The sequence below is a fragment of the Cotesia typhae genome, unplaced genomic scaffold, assembly GCF_013202065.1.
Source record: "Cotesia typhae breed Kobodo isofemale line unplaced genomic scaffold, CoteBio_Ctyphae scaffold_152, whole genome shotgun sequence".
NCBI lineage: Eukaryota > Metazoa > Arthropoda > Insecta > Hymenoptera > Braconidae > Cotesia > Cotesia typhae.
Window position 1 is genome coordinate 3332776 of NW_027423776.1, and position 22360 is coordinate 3355135.

Here is a 22360-nt window from a genome sequence, read left to right on the forward strand (position 1 = left end):
GCCATCAAGGACGTTCCAAGAAAAAACCGTTTCCTTAATTTTTTTTTTAATTTTGAGTACTTATACTCAAAAGTATCCTCTATACGCAGGAATTTTTTTAAATAATCCCATTTAATCAATGTTACAAATGAATCGTTTTTGCCGTCTGCTGTAAAATTTTGTAAATGTGGGATACGTCATATTAGATTGGCAGTATCGATATGTTCAACAATCAAGTTTAAATAAAGAAATTCAACACTACTTAAAAGCCAGTAATGAATACAATTGGTAATAACAATAACAGTGAGAAAAATTGAAGGTTTATTGTATTTAGTTATTCAATAGTAATAGAAACTGAATAAGAATAATGAATTAAATTTGTATGAAATATAAATTCACCAATGAGATTATAATGCCCGTTTTGAAATTCTATTGGATAATAAGCAGTGTTTTCTTTTTTTACGAAATGAAAGGACGATTTTTGTTTGCGTTAAAAAGAAAAAGCTTTCACCACGATTGTTATTTTAATTCGACGTTTTTTTAGTCATTAGCCCTTCGTTTTTCCCGTGCTTGGCGAATAAGCAATCCTAGATAGCAGATTGCCAGAGTGCAGTAATTCTACTTTATTTCTTTTCCCAGCGGCTTTCTTTTCAGTTTTTTACTTTTTTAAGTTTCTCATTCTTTTCTTACCATTTACTTTTTTTTTCTTGCTTTACTTTACTTGTCAGAACTTCTCAGGAATACTATTAAATCTACCTTAGCGTAAATGAAGCTATTTTATTTTCATGTGTGTAAATATTGTTTTCTTTTTTCTGATGAAACACTGGATGCCCCGGTTATGGCAGATTAGGCTTGTGATAACATGGGCTTTGAGATAAATCCTAACTTTTGATTAAGAGAAAAATTCTTGATCCAAGAAGATTATTTTGAAGAGATTTATCGTCTTGATTTAAGTAGAAAAATTTTTGAACTCATAAATTTTCGTTGGTTCAAGGAAATTTTACTTAATTTACAAATTTTGTTCTTGAATCAAGTTAATTTTTTTTTCTAACTTCCCGCTATGGAAATAAATGATTTTTAAAAAAGGCCATTCGGCATCCGAAATGGAAATAGATTCCATTTTATTTCATTTCTGTGGACAAAATAACTGCAAAAGTAATTTCTTAAAAATGATAAAAATGATCCTAAGATGGATATTTTTTGATTTAGAAAAAGATGTAGATATGGAGATTGAAGCTTAATTTTTCAGCTCTTAGATGCATTTCACAGAAATCGGATATCTTGACGCGTTCAGAAGTTATTTGAAGGGGAAATAGTGAAAGTATGAAATTTTCAAAATTTTTAAATGTTGTCATTTCTAAACTAATTGACCGATTAAGCTCATATTTGAACTTGTCCTTCGTAATAGTCAATAAAATAAGTACGTTGAGTTTCGTTAGGATCCCTTGAGAATTGTTGACGCTATGTCGTGACAAGCCGCGTTATATGGTATGTATTATATATATGGTGCCGCGACTAGATAGCCGGGACAAAATACCTGGAGAAAATCGGTTGATTCATTCAAAAGTTATTGCAGTTTAAAAATTCAGAAAATAGTGTTCTATGAAACTTCTATCAGATTTTTGAGCTCGAAAAGCCCAGAAGCATAGAACAGCCATCTTTTTGAGCTCGGAGAGCTCAAAAACAAAATAAGTGAAATGTTGAGCGCTTACTATACAGTCAAAAAGAATAGACTACTTTTCAAAACGCGAGTAATAACGGGTAATATTATAGTAAAGTTACTAAAACTCATTTTAAAATATAATATACCTAATTAATATATATGATAAATAAAAAATTAATTGCTACTTACTTAGCGATTTACTTGAGTAAATTATCTGACATGCTTATGAATTATATTTTAGTTTTTAATTAATTTATTTATCCATTGCTTGTAGAAAAATGGTTTAAATAATTATTTTTTCAATATTGTTTAAGTATTTTTACGTCTTCTCCAGAATTTTTATAATCCTCAGAGTCTCAGCTTCAAAATCCACTACAATTTTTTCCCTAGAAAAAATGATTTCTAAATCTTTTCAGCGCCTCCGTGTCAAGAAACTAAAATTCCAAACTAAGAAAATTCTAACACAAAATTTAGTCTTGGGACTTGGAGGCATCGAAATTTTTAAGAAAAAATTTCGGAATTAAAAACTGTTGTGTGGTATTTTAAAGCTCAAGCTCTAAGGATTCTAAAAATCCCGGCGAAGACATAAAAATAATAAATCATCGAATTTTAATTAACTTAAAAAGTCTAAAATAAATATTTCCCGCGAAAATGTTTATTTTTAAACTTTGTCAATTTTTATTAAACTAAATATTGGTTTTAGAAAAAAATTATTTAGACAAAAAAGATACCTATGAGTGTTTTCTTAGAAATAAACTCAGTCTGGGTCCTTAATTTTCATTTGTTCAGAAGATATGGGCAATAAATAAGTAATTTTTTGATACTTTCTCGCAAGTGATCTGCTGATTACTGAACAAGCTTTAAAATTTATACTGCGCTTGTATTTATATCGATAATTGCACCGAATTTTCTCTGAAAATTAAACAATCAGGAACTTTGCGAGACAATCGTTACAATTATTACGTTAATTAATAAAAATGTTAAAAATAAAATACAAACGTAAATTTTTAAATGCCAGTTTTATTGATTAAAATTTACATTTAATTTTTTGAAAAAAGATAAATATATGGAAATCAAAATTGGAGACAAATTATCCTGGGCAGTCAACTCGTTTTATAAGTTGATTAAGAAGAAATGTTGATCAAGAATCAAGAAAAAAACAAGTCTTCTCTTTAACTCAAACCGTATCTGGTTCCGTAATATTGATTAGTTCATAAGTTAGGGTCGATAAAAAAAATATTCTGACACTCACGTAGCAATTTGTCTGCTGATTGCCGAACGGAGTTTAAAACTTCAACTGCACAGTCTCGTATTCAAATGTACACATCAAATAAAATTTTTAATTAATTAATTACTGAAGAATAAATAATTAAAGTAAATATTTCGTAGGTGGGATCTGGAAGCAAAGGCTTCTAAGCGGTGAAAATAAAAAAATAAGACGGAATTTCTTATGCTGCTATTTTTAATGTTCAAATATTACATCGAATATTTTAATTAAGGATTAATTTTTTGAAATTAAGATTGAAGATTAATTGTTGTTGGCGTATTGCAATTCCAAAGTCTTTTGCTTCCCAAAAACACTCTCAATTTCGACTGGAAATTTGTTTCAAATAAGAATTTGACCATGAACTTTCGCAGGGTGTTTAATCTGAAAGTGTTCGTGTGAAGATACAATCGTCAAAAATGTGAGGAGGTATTTACTTTAATTGATTCTTCTTCAGTAATTAATTAATCCGTCTAGTATCTCATATGTTTAATTTATTTATTTTACAAGATTTTTTTCGGTAGCGCCGCAATTGAGTCAACAGAATTATAAGATTTACTTTACTTCACAAGTGCAATTTTAAGCGCCGAGGTATGGAGTTGACGAGAAGTTGCAGGGATGGCATTTAGGGTCAACCGTTTTCCTAATCTTTTAAATATAGGAAGTAGCCGTAAGTTTAAATTAGGAGATAGTTGTGATCTGCTTCTATTTGTTATTATGATGACTCGTCATCTCATGTGTCATTACAAGAAAGCATTTAGGCTTCTAATTATCGAACAATCTTCCATGAGATGCTTACATTGCTTAATTTACACGTAAGTTATATAATACATTGATTAGCCTTAGGCATATAAGGGGAACACCCTCTCCAAGTCTTTATGCAAGTTATTGGTTATTGCTATATTCATAATCTATTAGATTCAGGTGAAAAAATCTGATTTCTTGAGATGCATGTTCGTAGATAAGGATTTTAGTATTCGATAGTCTGATAGACTGGCAGTTAACCATTTAATGTCATCTTCAAAAATAAAAAAAAATTAAAAATATTCAATTTTGCTTCAATTATCTTTGAAAACTCAATCGTGGTATCAGCTATTTAACTTTGAAAAGAATTACCTTCGGAAGTTTTAAATTTGTATAGTTTAGAAGTTTTTAGAAACAAAGCGTTTTACTTTTTCTTATATCTATAAGTAAGAAATTTCCAATGAGCTGGTATATAAGTAGAGATTATATCTTACAAATAGTCAATATTATATGTTTAAAATCTATTATAAATACTAAATAAATATATAAATCATAGAATTTAAACTATAAATTGCCAATTTAGTTTATATCCAAAAAATATAAGCGATATTGTTATTTTTTGTATAAATTGTTGGTATTCGACTTGAAGCTTTGAAAATTAAATTTCAATGAGTTATTTATAAAAAGAGAATAAAATAAATGACTTGCAAATTCGGAATTATAAATTCATTCATTCATAAATTTTATACAGGAAATTCAAAATAAAAAATTGTTATTAAGAGTTTCATAGAAAATTGTTTTATTTAAAAATCGTCTATTTCAAGAAATAAGTAAAATAATAGAATTAATAATTTATTTTATAAAGAAATTCAGACCATTTTCGTGTCCAAATATCGTGAGCATATTGCTTTTCACAGCCATTCATACTGCTATAAATAATAGAATTAATAGCTAGCTGTTTCAACGCCCTGATGTCAGCATCTCTGGACATCATTCCAACGAATGCTTCATAAAAATCATAACTAAGCGCTTTTGATCCCCATAAGCCCGGATCATCATTAGAAACGACAACAGGGAACCCTCCAGCAAAAAGGATATTTGCCGGATGATTGCGCAGATCCTTAACCAGCCCTAATACTTGATTTGAAATGGGACAGATTTCGATAGCAATTTTTCTTTCTTTCACTATTTTCAGAATTTCCGGGTGCTTTACAATAGCGTAGCCATGTCCGATTCGTGTCGTGTTTAACAGAACAGCATCCAATAAATTTCTATCAGTTTTTGAGCCGTACCAATTAGTTTCTCCGGCGTGGAAAAAAAAACCTACTTTATTCGTCATACGTTGAAGCTTTTCTGCATACAATTCTAAAGAATTTCCTGTATCTTCTTGACCAACAAGATCGAATCCAGCAAAGAAATTTGGAAATTTTCTCTTTATTTCTAGTGTTGTATCGATATATTCATCTAATTGTGACGTTGACATTATTCTCAAAGGTGCAAATATTATTTTGACTCCAATGAAATCTGGATGATCTTTGATGAATCTGAAACAGTAAAATTTACCAATAATTATTTAAGTTAATTTCTGTATTCAGGTATTTTACAATTATTATAGCAATAATGAATTATTTAGTTAATTAATTACAGGTCTTATGGCTGTAATAAATTGTTTTAGTTATATTTATTACTACTAAATTGAAGTAATTAATTGATATGTGTATTTCTGAATGAGTTTACTTCCTTCTGGCAATTTTGTAGTTTGAAAATTTAATGAATCAAGATGAGACCTTTGAATTAAGACTAATAAAATTGCGAAACTAAATTTATGCCTGTTTGCTGAATTTAATTACTGAGAATTGGAGTTTACACTGAATTAATGCTGGTTGGTAATTTTAATTTGAAGAAAAATATATAAAGGAAGTGTATAGATCCGGTAGATCGAATTAATTGAGTTAGTGAGGAAATTTTGAGGATGAGAAAAATTGCCATTGTAAGTCGATGTCCGGTGAAAGATTGAGATTTAGTTAAGTCTGTTAGAATTAGATAAATTGAAGTGATATTTAATTTTTATAAATTTTTTCGGTGAATTGCCGAAAAATAGCAGAAAGATTCTCATCTAGTTAATTATAAGTTAAATTTAAGAAAATGTCATTAGAATTAAGTTGTTGAAATTTGCTCGTTTGGTTAATTTTGATTAAACAATTAAAATTTATTAAAATTTAAAAATTTAATTATTCTCAGTATTATTTCACAGCCTGCCTAAACTTCCACGACCTTGACTTCTCCTCTCATGCTTCTCCGGTTTCTGGAACACCGTGAATAAAATTCCAGTGGCGCCCTTCTCTCACTTGGAGACAAAAGGGGTGACCAATTGGACGAGAACCACCATCCCCGTTATAGTTTATCACTTTTCAAAAGCTCTTTCTAAAGATCAGATCTTTAAAAAATTGTATTTTTCTATTTTTTCTACTCTTTTGTCTCGCGCTATTCTATCATTATTTACGTAAAAATTGCTTCGACGCTAAAATTTCTTACTTAAAAAATTTTGATACAAGAATCATAAGGAGAAATATTGACATGAAGAATTATTGCATAAGAAAACTAAAGGTCATCATTTTATACGTAGAAAATTTTTAAATATTGAGACAAAAGTTTAGAAGAAAAATTATTAAATTTTTGACGTTTTTTTTTTTAATTTTTGAGTTTTGGGAATTTTTAAAAATTTATAAATTAAGTTATTATCTAGAAAAAGTTAAACTAAGATGATAAATTAACATATGTTCGTAGAAAATTCAAAAAAAAAAATTTTAATCTTATTAGCCCGTGTAAATGTGTAGTCAATCAGAATTTTAGATGACAGTAATATTTTTTTAGTTGTAATCACATTAAATATTTTTTGATGAAATCGATATCTATTCAATTAAGAGAGCAAGAAAAATAAGGTTTCAAAATACATAAGTAAATTTCGAAACAAGTAATAGTACACGTTATATTTTAAATGCTGTTTCGCCGGATAACATAACTTGTTTTCATAATTACTCAGCTTACTTATGTTTTTTTTTTTTTTTAATTCTTGTTTAATATGTAATATAATAGGTTCTTTATTTAGCTTTAAGCTGCAGCATAAAATACAATATTTTAAGAGATCTTAGATCTTTTATCACAGATTTAAACTTAATTTCTATCTATAAATTTAAAGTTTGCCTTCTTTTATTTCTTCTCTCAATAATTTTTTAAATATTACTATATTACTTGCATTTTTTGTCTCTGTATTTAACTTATTGAATAATGAAAAACCATACATATTTATTCTATTTAAATAGTTTGCAACAATTCTATTCAAATAGTCTGGTAACAAATTATTTTTCATCTTATATACAAACACACACACATTAAATTTAATTCTTTTTTGAACCGACAGAAAGAATTTACGTACTATTATCTAAAAAATTCTTGTGGATACTACACAGTAAAAAATTTTGTGTTAAATATTTAACACTTTTACGTGTAAATTAAAAATTTTTTGTGTTAAATTAACACAAAAAAGTGTTAAATATTTACCATAAAAGTTTTAAACTCAAAATTTTTTGATGCATTGACGCAAAATTTTTTACTGTGTATACACGAATTTCAGAATCACTACATAAATAGATTAAATAAATAAAAATAATTTTTGACAGGTTATCTCTTAATAAAATGAAAACCAAAATTAAATTATCAATTAAATAAATAAAAATTTTCTTACCTCTCAGTAACTTTTTTGTAAATTCCAACCACATCAATAGGATTGTATTGAGTTCCATTCAATTCATAAAGTGGCGGTAAAGTTGAGCGCAATTCTAAATACAATACATTGTCTTCATACAGTTCTTTAAGACCTTGATAAAAATGATCTTCATAAACTGGTCTGTATGTTAACATTGGTGTAATCAGAATGAATATATTCATAAACTTTTTCCATGCAGAATTCACGTCAGGATACATCCTATCAGGATTGTCAGTCATCATGGAAAATTCTTTACGAATTCGTGAATTTATTTCCGCCGCAAAAGTCTCATTTTTACGAAGTTCTTTCAGTAACTGCCAGTTACAATCGTCAGTAGGTGAGTGAAAAAATTTTAGCTGTAAATTTTCAGCTTCATCACATATATATAAATTATCCCGGAATGTTACATTGTTGAATAACCATTCTTCTGAAACTATAGCTGTATCGTGGGCATGAAGAACGGCACCTTTGGGTATCATTTTTATAATATTGAATAATCTTGATTCTTTTATGTCATTTCGTACTTCAATGAAATTTTTAGAGGGTAAAAATTTTGCTTCGTCTCTGAATCCTAGAAAATAAGTTAAAAAGTAATAAATTATCAAGAATTTTCTCATATCAATATGAATTTTAAAATAAACGATAGAGATAGTTTCTAGATCTATAATTTAAACTTATAAAAAATGATAATTTAGTTTCTAAAAAAAATTTTTTTCCTCTTAGATTTCTTAACTTCCCGCTAACAAAATTGAAAATTTTCAAAAGTTGGGAAGTTATTGGTTTTACTCTGTTTTTAGAAAATCGAGTGTTTTCAAATGTTTTTGCGATGATGTCCGTATGTCTGCATGTGTGTGCGTGTCCCGGGTAAATAAAGAACGATCTTCAATAGACTCATGGAAGATCTATCACAGATCTTTCGCTATTAAATCTGCAAATGATCTACCAGAAATCTACCTGGGAAGACAAATTTTTCAAAAAACAATATAGACCATTAAAGACTTCTGGAAGGTCTTTGGAAGATCTGTGAGCGAAAAATCTGTGGTAGATCTTTTAAAAGTGGTGTAGAATGATAAATTTTTGCTTGATTAATTTCGATAATTCAGCTAGAGACGACTGTTCACCGCATTCATTTGCAACATAACTTTTTTTTGACAATGGCTATAAAAAAATTAACGCATATAATTCACTCCATTTTAAGGTTCTGTAATTGATCCGCATTGTTCTTGACAATTTATGATACTCGGATAATTTTCAAAAAAAAAATGTTTACTAAACATTACAAAAATACCTATCAGAGAACCAAAGAGCCAATTTACTTAGGCGGCAAAAAATTTAAAATAGACCTTTGGCAGGACTGCTGTAGGTTTGTTTTTTTATGTTTCATAACTTTATATTCTCTACTTAATGCAGGGTTGTGAATAAAAAAAAAAAAAAATAAGTAAAAATAATTTATAAGAATCATAAGCACTTCCACTTGAATAAAAATTCAAACGGATCTGGAATTAGAGTTTTATTTTGACACTCTCACAATACTTTTATTTCGAATAAAAAATAAACAAAATTACAACAGTAGCATTATAGTAAGCTTACTTTAAATAATCTTAAATAGTACATTAGGTACCTAGGTCAGTAAAGAAAGATACGTCTCAGATCATATGTAATTGTCGGTCGATAGAAATAAATTCTATACTTTATGTATCATTTTGATATCGTGTCAATTAACTTAAAGACAAATTACCTGCAAGTTAAAATTTCCGTATACTTTTATTTAGAGCAAGCAAAAATTATATTGTTGTTATACTTGCTCCAAAAGTTCAACTTTTGAGCGCTGAGTGGCGTCCGTAAAGGGACTCTTTTCTAGAGGCTCTACCATACCGTCTTTTTTTCACGACCTAGGCCGTGAAGTTTTACCCCCTTCTTTTTTTTTATAAACTTTTCCCTTCACCCAGACGAAATTGAGAGAGATTGTAAAAAAAAAGTCACATTCTAGTGTACTGATCAATGATTTTAAGTAAATTTTAAACAGTTACTATTGAGTGGCGCTAATTATTTCTCTGCTGGCAGTTTATTATGAAGCGGACATAATGTTAATAAAATAACAACCATGCCATAAATAAATATTAATAAAAAGATAATTAATATAAAATTAAGTTTTTTTGCCCTTGTGAAAACTTCATAAAATTTAAATATGTCATTGTTTGCCTCCTATCCCTCAAAAGTTAAACTTATTGAGCGATAAGAACAAAAAATATTGTATGTCATTCGGCCGTTTAGTGGCGATTTTGACAACGACTTTTTTTTAATATTCGCTTTAATGTTTGTGACGCGAATGTTCGAAAACGAACGTAAATTTCCGTCCTCGGCTACGCCTCCGACGTTAAAAATACGCCCGTTTCGAGCCTTCCCACCGCGAACTTTAAGTTCATATCGGAATATTGTCGTTGTCAGAAAACCGCCACTTCACCGCCTTATGACATAAATATCTATTTAAGTTAGTTAGGCCCAAAAAGCAAAAATTCAAGAAATCTCCCAAACTTCGTATTTAAGTATTTATATACATAACACACACGCTGTTAAAACTTAGAGAAGATTTACCACGTCTAATCGAAGATATTTGCAATTGAAAATGACATTTTCACACAGGCGGTATGGGAAAAGAGAGAGAAAAGTACGAAGTTTTATTATTTTTATATGGAAGAAATTTTAAGAATTTCATTTCAAAATAAGATTACCTAGATTAAGTTAATACATGTATAATTACCCTAAAAAATTCTAGAATTCTCTACCACATAGTTTTTGAGAAATCCCTGATAAGCTAGTAAAGTAAACAAATAAAGTCATGCGTGGAAGTAAGTGAGCAATAGTCTGTAAGAGAGGCGACACTAGTGAATGAAAAAGATAGCAGTAGCATAAACTATCGGTTGGGAAAGAACTACTCTAAGAAGAATATCCAACTTATAATTGTATTAATCAGTATACAAAAAATTTATATTATTAAGCCTCAATTACTATGAGTAAATAAATAAATTACATTTTAAAAAATTTTTAATAGTAATAATCTCTAAACTTATCATTAACATAATCATGTTAATGTTAACATTAATTGAGTATATCAAATTGATTTTATAAGCTCTATTTGCATATACTTCTTTTTCACACAAAAATTGTGTCAATTTTAGGAAAAATTTTTCAATATGTCGAGTTCAAATTTAAATATTAATTTGTTCTAGAACATATCATCATTTTCTTTGAAACTACCAAAGTGTCAGCTATTTCACCTTCTCATTGGAAAAAAGACACCTTAGACCCATATACCGGAGATTGGTCATTGCAGTCATGTTCAAACAGGTTCTTTTCCCCCAAAAAATGAATTGTACATTTAACATGTAGACAATTTTCCTAAAAACGTGTATTTTTAATTTTAACGTGTTAATTTTCAGTGATAACGTTACAACTTACAAGAAATGTAGTTTTAAGATTAAACACTGAATACAATAGTTAGCTAAAGACTTGTTCTTAATCTTTGATTGCAGAGAAAAATCATCATCTTACATGCATAATTTAATGGTCATATTATCTACATACCATCATCGACTTCTTTCCTTTTCAATGTTAATAATAAGTCATTCACCAACCGTTCTTTCAGATTAAGTGACAAATCACCACCTAGCGAAATTCGTTCTTCTTCAATTATAAGTGTGGCACGTTTGCTCCAATAATCGTGACTGTAACATTCTACAGCAATAACAGCGATGATTAATTGAACTAATAAATTCACAATAACGCAAGAGCCTTTCATCGTTTATTTTAGTTATCACTTTAATTAGTTCACAAATATCGACACTGTGTACAATCGCTATTTCAACGTAGTACTAATTATTTTTTTATATTAAAAAAAAAGGCACTTATACTTAAGATAAAATTCCCATTGATATAAATCTGATAGCTATTACATAAAATAATAACAATAATGTTATTTACTGATAAGTGAACTACTTGCTGGCTTATTATATACTAGGAGATGTAATACTTAGCGTTAAAGGCACTACTATTTATGAATACATATATACGTGTATTTATGAGCATTACAGGGAACCAATCAAAGCATCAATAATTGTCACGTGTTTTTGTATCTTATAGGTACTATTATTTCAGATGAATCGTCTATTGTTTGGTTTGTATTATTATCATACTTAGAACCATTAATTGATTTTTTTAAATTTATTAATTGACGTTCTTATTTATATCTAATAAAGATAATAATCTGTAATAAATTGTTAAAATGAAAAAAATTTTTTTTTAATTTACGGTTTGCAGGGGTGGGGAAAAAATAGTACGGTATAGTACTATTTAAAAATAAAATAGTACCGAATTTTTATCAATAGAGGGACACTCCTTAATAAATAGATAACTATTGAATAAATATATGGATAGTTAATGACCTTAATTTAGATGATAAATAAATGAATAAATTCAAATTGTTCGAAGGGTTAAATTAAATTCTTATGATTTTATAACGCTGACTTGTTCAAATGTATATTTAGTATTATTTTAAAAAAATAATCATTTTTTTATGATAACATGTTTATCTTTAGTAACGCCACTGTCAGTACACGGAGAGAAAATCATAGAACTCATTTCTATGTAGAATGGTAACCATTACCATGTTACATAGTAACGGAAATTTTTGTGATGGGTTTTCCTAACTGGGCTTGTAGTAGAACCCAATTAGGTTAACCCAAACTGTGAGTAGATACATGAAGAAATAATCTTTAAATTTAGGTAGTCGTTTATTTATATAAAAAATTAATCGCCCAAAGATGTGTGAGCTTATATTATTAGAATATATTTATCATAAATTAATTAGAAATAAACATAAAAATTATTTGTTAAGAATAGAAAAGAATTAGAAAAAAATTCATCCAACATTGAAAAAAAAATTTTTTTTTTTGACACAAGAATTTTCACTTATTCCAACAAAATTAATTCCCTTGCTTCAAGAAATACATATCTAGATCCAAAAATTTATTTAAGTCAAGAAAATCTTGTTTTAAGAAAATTCTGCCTCTTGCTACAAAAATTTAGTTCTTGATAGAAGTAAATTTTCATTAATATTTTTATTGATTAACATGTCAAATGGGAAGATTTTTTTCTCAGCTGAATTAGGTGGCGCTGTTTCCTAAGGTATCTAAAAATCTTGATCAACGATAAAAATTTTTGTATCAAGTATTTATGATGATTTGAATTAATAAAAAATTACTTCCACCAAGAATAGAATTTCGAGAAAAAATTTTACTTCGAGCAACAAGCTTCGGTCTTCTTTCCGGTACCCAAAAATTTTCTTGAGCCAAGAATTTTGTTGCCAAGTCAAGAAATTTTTCTTTCTGTGCTGATTAAATCCAAATATTGAGTTTTTAGACTGAAATACACTTTAATGTTGCTGAAACAAAATTCATACTCCAAATTTTTTTTCTCAGTATGAAAACAAATTTTAATTAAAAAAAAATTTTCATTATCGGTATTTTTCATAATTAAATTTTTATCCATATAAAAAATTTTTTTAAATAATATGCATTTCAACAAAATTTTAATCTTGAAAATAAAAGTTCTTTATGTTAGCATAAAGAGGATCCCAAATCAAATTGGACAGTTTTAAGGAATTTTATTTTTGATTCTTTCAATTTTTTTGGATTTTTCAGTTGTTTTTTTTTTTATTTTAAAATTTTCTATTTAATTTATACAAAAATTGTATTTTCACGCCAGAAAAGTGAATAAATAAAAAAAACAATTTGTAAAGGCTTGAGCATAGCATGAATAAAGTGTCAGTTAACCGACTGAATTGAGCGGCATTCCTGCTTGGACCAGCGGTAACGTGAACGACTAAGGACCCTAAGGACGCAAGTTCGTCGAGCCCAACTCTCGACAAGGATTTTTCCGACCAATGATTTCGTTTCAATTCAAATTAAATAATTACTAATGAGTAATATAACATGAGTATCTAATTCTATATTATTTTTAATCTTTTCGAAGATCATAATATTTTTTTTTTTAAATTTGGATTGGGTTCTGATGGGGTTTCCCCATTGGGACCTGAGGGGGATTGCCCAATGAAATCCACATAGGACTTTGCGTGACATCCCTATTTGGGGTCCCTATTAGGCAGCCCAATGAGGACCCAATAGGTCTTACATTAAAATTTCTAGTCGGGAGCGCGGCCGTGTGACAAAAATCGTACGGAACCTTATTTTCAACATTAAATAAAAACTATTGTTTTTCAAGCTAAAGTTCCGGGAGTCAAGACATTTTTTCAGAAATTTCCTCCTCTTTAAAGATCTTTTTTCCGATTTTTGATATCACCAATAGTTATTAAGTTGTTTACAAAAAACTAAGATTTTTTATTTTGATTATGTTTTTGTTAATAACAAATTGAAATTTTCATCAAAAAAATAAAAAAATAACAACATTATTTTCAGAATTTAATTCCACGTCGCATGAGTGATTTTTCATATTTTTATCACAATTTCTAAGATTTTTATTAGCAAATTAAGAGGGTTCTCACAAAAATTTCCGTTACTATGTGACATATGATAATGGTTACCATTCTACATAGGAATAAGTTCTATTCTTTTCTCTCCATGTAATATACAATCACATTAATTAATTCGAGTCAGTTTCTATATTCAGGGATTTATTGCTAACCCTAAATTCGGAGGATTCTAAATTCTAAAATTTGAAAGTCATAAATTTTTCCATTTGTAAAATAAGTTTAATGTAAAAAATAACATTTCTTTAATGTTAGAAATGTAAATAATGTCTAAAATATGAGAAATAAAAAAACAGTTATTTAAAAATGAAGAAATTCGCATTAATAAAATCTCACCAGTTTAAAAATGACCGAATTTAAAATACATAATCATTAAAAATATTCCAAATAAAAAAATAAATAATTGAAAAGTTTGAACACCTAAAATACCGTCATACGAAAAATGCGGGTATCGTAAATTATTATCTTGAAAATTTTTAGAGTGGTAAATATTGCCACTTAAAAACTTCAACCGCTGAATTCAGCTGATACTAAAATTGAAATTGATTGAAACTCTAAACGTTTTTAAACTTAAAACTTCGTAAAATCAGCCGATCCATGAAATAAGTTTATTTAAAGCGTAACCCCTCTAGTATAGATGTAATATTAAATGTATTTATCCAAAAATTAAACCAAACAAGTTAAAATAAAAAATGATAGCTGTTTAAATACAGCTGTATTTCAAAATAATCTTTTTTTTTTATATAACTTATGAATTTGTTAAGTTTCAAAAAAAGCGAAAAATTTCAGGGATGACCTGCAGAATAATCATTTTTATAATTTTTGTTACTAAATTATTATGAATAATTACGATGCATAGAATTTTATTCCTAGAATTAGAACTCCACAGATGTAAAAAATTTTCATTTCGAATGATAGTATAGTAACTTCCTGGCCCTAGTAATGAAGAAAGTCAAATTTTCTCTGTGCTGGTTGTGGAATAGAATTAAACTTTTGGGTTTTAATCATTAGTAACTTTTTCTTGTAATCTGGATTAAACAATAAGTAGTATAAAATGAATATCATACCATGTATGTTATTATAGCAAAAGAAAAATTGAAAAGAAAAAAAAGGAATAAATAATTTATTCGTCTGGGGGGATACAACCGTCAGCTAGTGGTTTGCAACCGACGCTGCGTAACCGTTCAAAGGCTATGACGAAGTGCCTCAAGCGGAATGAATATTTCATGGAGTAGCCATCATGGAAAACCACAGCAGCCCATTCTCTATTTCACTTTTTCGTCTCTACTTCCTCTACATCTCTCTTTTTTCAGTCTAGCCTATTTTAGATGTAAAGTAACTATCAAGAATTTGCAATTCCCATTGGAAATGTGTCGGATAATTGAAAAAATGGAAACCATTTTCAATACCATTCAAAATGACACTATTAATCTATGACAAAAAGTTCAAAAAATTCACAAAAGCTCGTCTTAAACATCAGAACCGAATGATGCAAATTAACGCTCATATATATAACTTTTCATAAAAAACTTGACTAATATTTTCGATTTTCAATCCCTACAATAACGATACATGAAAGTGTGAAATTAGTCAATAGTCGAAACTCGCAAAAAATGGGACCTGATTCCTTATTGGTTAAAAATAAAGCGCGCGCGTAGTGCTATTCAAATTTCTAGTCATTTTAAATTAAACGTCCATTGGAATACAAACGGTCTACTGTACATTGCAGAAACAAAAATAATGAAAAAAAAAAATTTACATCAATAAAGTCATTCTAGAAAATTTACTTTCTCTACAATATTATTTTTTTTATGTGTTTAAATTTTCCCGCAAATAGGAATGGTCTCGTATATTGAATGCACTCACGTGTTGTGACAGTTTAATTTCAAATGATGGAAACACATGCGCGGATTAATTCTATAGAAAACTTTGTTTAAAAAACTTATTACAACTAGCTTCCTGATGAGTGAAAATTAGAAGAAAATTATGATAGAAATTTTCTATTCACAATTAAACTAGTAACCATTGAGCCATGATTTTTGCATCAACTCTGGGCACAGATTATACCAGTGAATAATAAAAGAATCGGGTCAATTAATTGGGTTCTTTGAGAGTTACAGAGTTTACACATCTACATTTATAGAGAACATTTCGCTAAATTTTGCTTGAATTAATTTTTTATTAATCAACTTTAATACCAAAAGAATTTATTCATTGAAATTTAAATTCTCCAAAGTAAATTAAAAAATTACAATAACTTTTTACTAGTAATTTTAATATTATTTTCAATTTTTTATAAAAAAATTAATTGAGCCAATAAAAATTTCAGAATTCGATTAAACAAATCTTGATTAACTGCAATTATTTATAGAAATATATATTCTTTGTTAGTTATAATCAATGTAGAAATGTTTCCATCTATTCGCACTTATAATGTCTTTTTCTATCACTGAACTTTTTATATTATTTATTATTACATAGTAAATTTTATTATTGAACCATTTCTATTGTTCTGCGGATTTTGATAGAGGAGTTAATTAAAATACTAACAGACGAAGCATAAAGAATAATCGAACTTGTTAATCCGAATATGTTTTCATCTGCTAAGTCGTTTTGGCATGCGGCTTAAAAGTTACACCATATTTCACGGTCGAGAGATAATTCATGGTATGGGTATTTGCGTTCAGCTGGTGGACTTATGGCAGTTGCTTTTTTAAACTTTGTTATTGAACTTCTGTATCCGTTCACTGCTGAGTTACTTCCTTTCAGCCTCACTCCAATCCTCAACTGGTAAAACGTCGTTGAGACGAGTCACGTGGAATAGAAATACAGACAGGTTCCTGGGATCAGACGAGGAGTTAACAGCCCGCCTAATAAAAACCCAACTTTAAAAATTTTGCGAATAATTGATGCATTGCATACAGTTATCATTATCATTATTTCGTTTATTTTGTTTCTGCGCTCATATTTTATTTCTGTCAAACTTTTTTCATTTCCTCTAATACCAATTCACTTCTCTGCGTTATAAAAACAATCCATTTTAATAAAATTTATTTTTTTTTCCTTTTTTTTAATGAGGTGCAGAGGGAAATAATGGAAAATATCAAGCTGGAAAGATGGCATGAGTATTGTGGATGGTAAATTCATTTTACCTGTCCTTTCGCAGATTGAAAATGACGGATGAATGTAAAATGCAAATAACGAAGAGTATATATAATAATTATTTGTGTTTCTTTTGCTTTTAGTATTGACATTTTCGAAGAATTTATTATATCAAGTAAATTTATTGAAATACTAACTAAAAATGACAATAATTATGCAATCACATTTATTATTATTTAAAAATTCCTCGACTGAAATTAAAAATCTTTTGACCCTCCTTCTACTTCAGCAGACGTTTACTTTTGCACAAATCAAGAGTTTAAATAATCACGAGTAAACTCACTTTATATCTTTACTCGTTTATTTTAACACAATATATTCTTCTTGGAAATATTATTAAGTATTATTTTAATTGCAAGAAATTTGAATTTTATGAATTATTAATATATTTTATGCTTCACAAAATAAAATAACTAACTTTACGTAAACAATTGAAAACAAACTAAAGTATGTTTGTTAGGCATAAATTACTTTGATGAGATTTAAAAAAATATTTAACGCAAAGTAAATATTTAGTTTTTGGTGTTTGTAGCTGAAATTTAGAAAATAAACAAGTTGTTTGATTTATAAAGTAAAACGAAATAATTACTTTCCATACAAATTTGTAAAGTAACGTAAGAGATTAAAAAAATAAATCTACTTTTGTGTTGACGTTTTACTTATTTGCATGAACTGATGTATAGAGACGTTGAAATATGGGAGACCCCGCGAATGATTCCGAAAATTAAATAACAATCAAATGAAAAATAGTATTTTTAAAGATTTGTATAAAAAAAGTAGAGACGAAAAATACTAAAAATAAATAAATATATTTTACAAAAACCGATGTGTCTTACTCTCACCATGTGATTAATTGAATAAATCATGACGTAAATTTAATTACAAATTTTTCGCGATACTCCTTTTTCAAGTAATAAAAATAGACGCATATACTAAAACTATGCATCAGTTGATTATTAATTTCTATAGGTAATTAGTATTTTGAATGCTTTCAACTACAATAAATCAAATTTTTATAGAAAATTAAGGATAGCTGATATAAAACCAGAAAATTCACACTCGTGAAGTATTTTTGCGATTCGTTACAGAACTCTCATAATTTTTAACTTCCTGCTAAGAAAATTGAAAATTTTCCACCAATGGAAAGTTATTGGTTTAACCCAATGTCTTGCAAGCACCAGTGCCAGAAGTATGGCATAAACCATCCTGAGCATCTTTGTCTGGAATACAAAGGAAGCATTTTGGTTTCTCCGCGCAGTCTGCAGACTTGAGGTTCTCTTCGCTACATTTGTAGCAGCACTTGCTTTTATCAAGTCCCTTATAGTTACGCGCTTGGTGCCCAAAACCAAGGCATTTAAAGCAGCGGGTTATTTTCGCAACTACGCGGATGCGATAGTTAACCCATCCGATCTTTATACAGGCGTTGTTAAGGTCCTTGATCGTGCTGGCCTCGTCTATCTCGCAGAAGGCTGTCCTGCCCATTGGCCTCGTGGCATAAGTTTCGTCAAATTTATCTCCAGGCTGTTGGTGAAGTCGCGTTTGAGTGCTTCGCGTACGTCACCCTCAGTAGAGATTCCATCCAAGTCGAAGATCTCGATTGTTGTTATTGGTGTGAGCGTTTTGACTGTACCAATGTTACCAGTAGCTGACTTAACTGCGCCGGTAAAAGCACTGCTGTCTTCGGTCTTTCGAGTCATTTCGAGCAGAACGCCTCCGTGCTTCATCCGTTTAATAGACTTTATGTCTATTATGTCTGCGCCAGTCTCGACAGGGTTTACCTTGGCCTTGATTTCCTTCAGGAGATCTACATAGGTTTGGCCTTCTACTGGTTGTAAAAGGACAGCCTTAGCTCTTGTCTTTTTTCTCCTCGGTTTCTTACAGCCATCCTTACTTGGCTAGTTTTAGGCTTTAGTAGATTAAGCCGCTGGCTCCTGATCTGTTTCCTTCTTCTTTTTTTGCCGAGTCACTTTAATCCAGGTATCCTCCTGGGCAGTCTTTTTCTGTGCTGACTTATCATTTGCTGAAGAAAGGCGAGGCGTGGTTTAGTTGGAGTAACCAGAAGTGGTTTAGGGTTTGTAGTTATCCTCGGAGACGTTTGGGTAGTTAACGTTGACATTGTTGGTGCTTTGGCCAACCTATATGCCGTAGCAATGAATCCAACCAATTTTTTGATCTCATGATGGAGATTCTTTTTGTCTTTAATGAAGTCGGCTAACTCTTCGAGTTTGCTACCGAGCCGCTCCATTGACGATTGTTGGCCAGTGACGGTCGGTAGAGAGCTAATCCTTCCTCGGTACGCATGAACAGTGACGGGAGCGATAGGTTCTCCATTCTTTGGAAGAACGTTGCTCGATTGTCCGTTCATTTCCATCAGGGCTATTTTCCTACTCTCTGTAGCATTTCTAGGCAGCGGAGCCATAGGGTCCACCCCGCTGTCCCAACGATTGCTTGATGACGGCGAGTTCAGGAGCGTTTGCATACTGAGATATCCCTCCCCTGTACGGTAAACAATGTTTGAAAGTATTTTGATATTTCCATATCGTTGTTTGTGCAGCTAGGTTTTGGTTCACCCCGAGTATTTTATTTCCTCAGTACCCGACATAACTGCGGGGCATTCCCCTATCCGCCACCTGGAGAGGCGCCTGATGCGGGACCCAGCAAACCCGACACGCGCGCGCGCGCGCGCGTGTGTGTGTGTGTGGCACTTTAAGGTGCTTCAAATTCAAACTGAGCGGGAAGTTCTAGGATTGGCCTGCGCGGTTTAACTGGTTACCAGATTTTTTTTTTAATTGGATCCATCCTATTTTCAATAAAAGTGATTCCGAAGCTACTAAGAAAAAGAAGATATGAATACCTTAAACATTTTGACGGCTAGAGCGTTTACAAACAGAATTCAAGCACACAATCAAATAGCGTTCATAACGTAATTTATTATCAATTAGTTTTTTTGTAATAAATGAAATATGTGAGATCTGTGATATGAATATACACTAGTCACAAAAATTAAGGGATATAAAAAAAATTTCAAATTTTTTGGTGATTTTCAGCGAGCTGTAACTCCGAGGAAAATGATCGCACAGAAAAAAAAAAAAAGCAAATTGTAGCTCCAAGTGTCTAGTTTTTAGATATGACCATGAACATTTTTTGTCATCGTCAGGTCTGGAGAAATCCTAAGAAAACTACTGAAAAAAATTTTTCGAAATTTTTTTCGTCTTAAAAAAGGTCTACGGGCTTCAAAAAATTTTTTTCGATTGTTTCATTTAAAAGCTCTTTTAGTAAATTTAATACCCTTTAATTTGACGTAATCAAAAAGCCTGTACGATAATTTGCCGCGGAGTTATCGTCAATCAAAGCAAAAAGTTTTTTTGACTTTGGAAATCAATAACTCTGGAAATAATGACCGTATAGGAAATCGAAGGAGGGTTTTGAAAACTACACAATATTCTCTATAAGAGAACGTAAACCGCTTTTGAAGAAAAATTTTTTTGAATTGAAAACTCGGACTGAAAAAAAGACAAAAATTCGCATAATTAAGGATATTTCGATAACTTGGTATAACTTTGGATAAAATGGATGAACGAAGGATATCGTTGGTAATTTTTTAACTTCAAAGTGTCCCCTAAAATCCCTAAGAAATTCAAAGCGCTGCGATTTTTTGTTCATAGTGCCCAGAAGCTTCGAATTCTGTGTTTTCGCAAAAATCACCATTATGAGCAATTTTGTGATTTTTATTCATTTTTCCATTGAAAAAAATTTTTTTTTTCAAAATTCTTTATTTTTTCGATCAAAGAAATTGATTTTTCAAGAAATTTGAAAAAAAAAAAAAAAAATTTTCAATTTTTTCGAAATTTTTTTATCAAAAATTTTTTTTTAATTTTTTTTTATCGTCTTCAGAATGCTTCACTATTGTCAAAAAAATTAACTCAATTTTTTCTGTCCGCTACAACTGCCTTAGTTTTAAATCTCATTTTAAAAATTCAATAAAAACAAATTGATATACCCCCGCGGAGTTCGGCTTTTCCTCACACAAAACTTGAATTTTACGTTTTCTTTTTAGCCTAAATTCCTTACGTGAATTTTATGTAAGCTTTTCTTTGATAAGCACCTTTTGATATGCCTCGTCGACATTTAGCTGCCACAGATGTGGCTCGCATTGTTACCCTCCTTCAAGAGGGCTACAGTCAGGTGGAAGTAGCAGCTTCTATGGGAGTGAGCCAGTCCGTTATCAGTCGGGCCTATGCCCGATTTAACGCGACTCAAAGTTACGATCGTCGTCCGGGTCAAGGTAGACTACGAATCACTACCGAGCGTGATGATCGAGCTATCATTCGAGAAGCTCGTCGAAACCCTACTGCGCATGCCCACACGATCGCTCATCAATTTCGCAATCGTCGACAACGTCCTCCCCAACAACACATATCGGCTTCGACGGTTCGAAATCGCTTTCGAGAGCAAGGACTACGCGCTAGACGCGCAAATCGCGTGCCTATGCTCACTCCACGACATCGCCGAGCCCGATTGGCCTATGCTCATGATCATCACCATTGGGGTCGTAGACAGTGGACCAGTGTATTATGGACTGACGAATCTCGATTTTGTCTTCATGGCAGCGATAGACGATCTCTCGTTTGGCGCCGTCGTGGAGAACGAGATCGGGATGGTTTTACGAGACCAGTTACAGCTTTCAATGGTGGATCAGTCATGGTGTGGGCAGGCGTGTCCTTCAATACCAGAACCCCGTTGGTCATCGTTCGTGGGACGTTGACTGCCGATAGGTACGTCGACGAAATTCTGGAGCCACACGTCCTGCCTATGCGCACACGCATGGGGGCAAGACGGTTCATTTTGATGCAGGATAATGCTCGTCCTCACACTGCAGTTCGTACGCGAACTTTTCTCCGCGCCAACAACGTAACAACGCTTAATCATCCAGCGATGAGTCCTGATTTGAACCCAATTGAGCATGTTTGGGACATGCTTGGGCGTCGATTGCGGCGAGACTATCCGCAACTGCACAATCTTCATCAGTTGACTCAAGCGTTGTTACGTTGTTGGCAAGGAATTTCGCAACGTGATATTCGACGATGCATCAACATGCAAGAGCGTTTACGAGCTGTGATTCGGAACAGAGGTGGCAATACACGGTACTGAGCAGTTACTGCCGTGCGTACAGAGGTCATTCGGCAGCTGCAAACAGACAAAGACACACACACACACACACACACACACGTGTGTGTG

The 22360-nt window shown here is 30.7% G+C and overlaps 1 protein-coding gene across 1 annotated transcript; it reads right to left on the reverse strand.

Annotated features, from left to right (window-relative positions):
* Nucleotides 1–4419: 4419 nt before the first annotated feature.
* On the reverse strand, nucleotides 4420–11443 carry LOC141536018 (adenosine deaminase). The gene is made up of 3 exons (XM_074256219.1): nucleotides 11002–11443; nucleotides 7396–7987; nucleotides 4420–5194 (listed from the first exon to the last, which is right to left on the reverse strand). Exons 1-3 carry the CDS (start codon nucleotides 11213–11215, stop codon nucleotides 4495–4497), a joined length of 1506 nt encoding a protein of 501 aa, XP_074112320.1. The 5' UTR covers nucleotides 11216–11443; the 3' UTR covers nucleotides 4420–4494.
* Nucleotides 11444–22360: the final 10917 nt, after the last annotated feature.

Bases quoted from the DNA above. Each gene is read 5' to 3' on its own strand.
- LOC141536018 (XM_074256219.1), bottom strand. From the start codon at position 11,215: ATGAAAGGCTCTTGCGTTATTGTGAATTTATTAGTTCAATTAATCATC. The intron at 7,988-11,001 runs GTATGTAGATAA...CTTATTTTCTAG, and splicing joins AAGGAAAGAAGTCGATGATG to GATTCAGAGACGAAGCAAAA. The intron at 5,195-7,395 runs GTAAGAAAATTT...TTACTGTTTCAG, and splicing joins TACAAAAAAGTTACTGAGAG to ATTCATCAAAGATCATCCAG.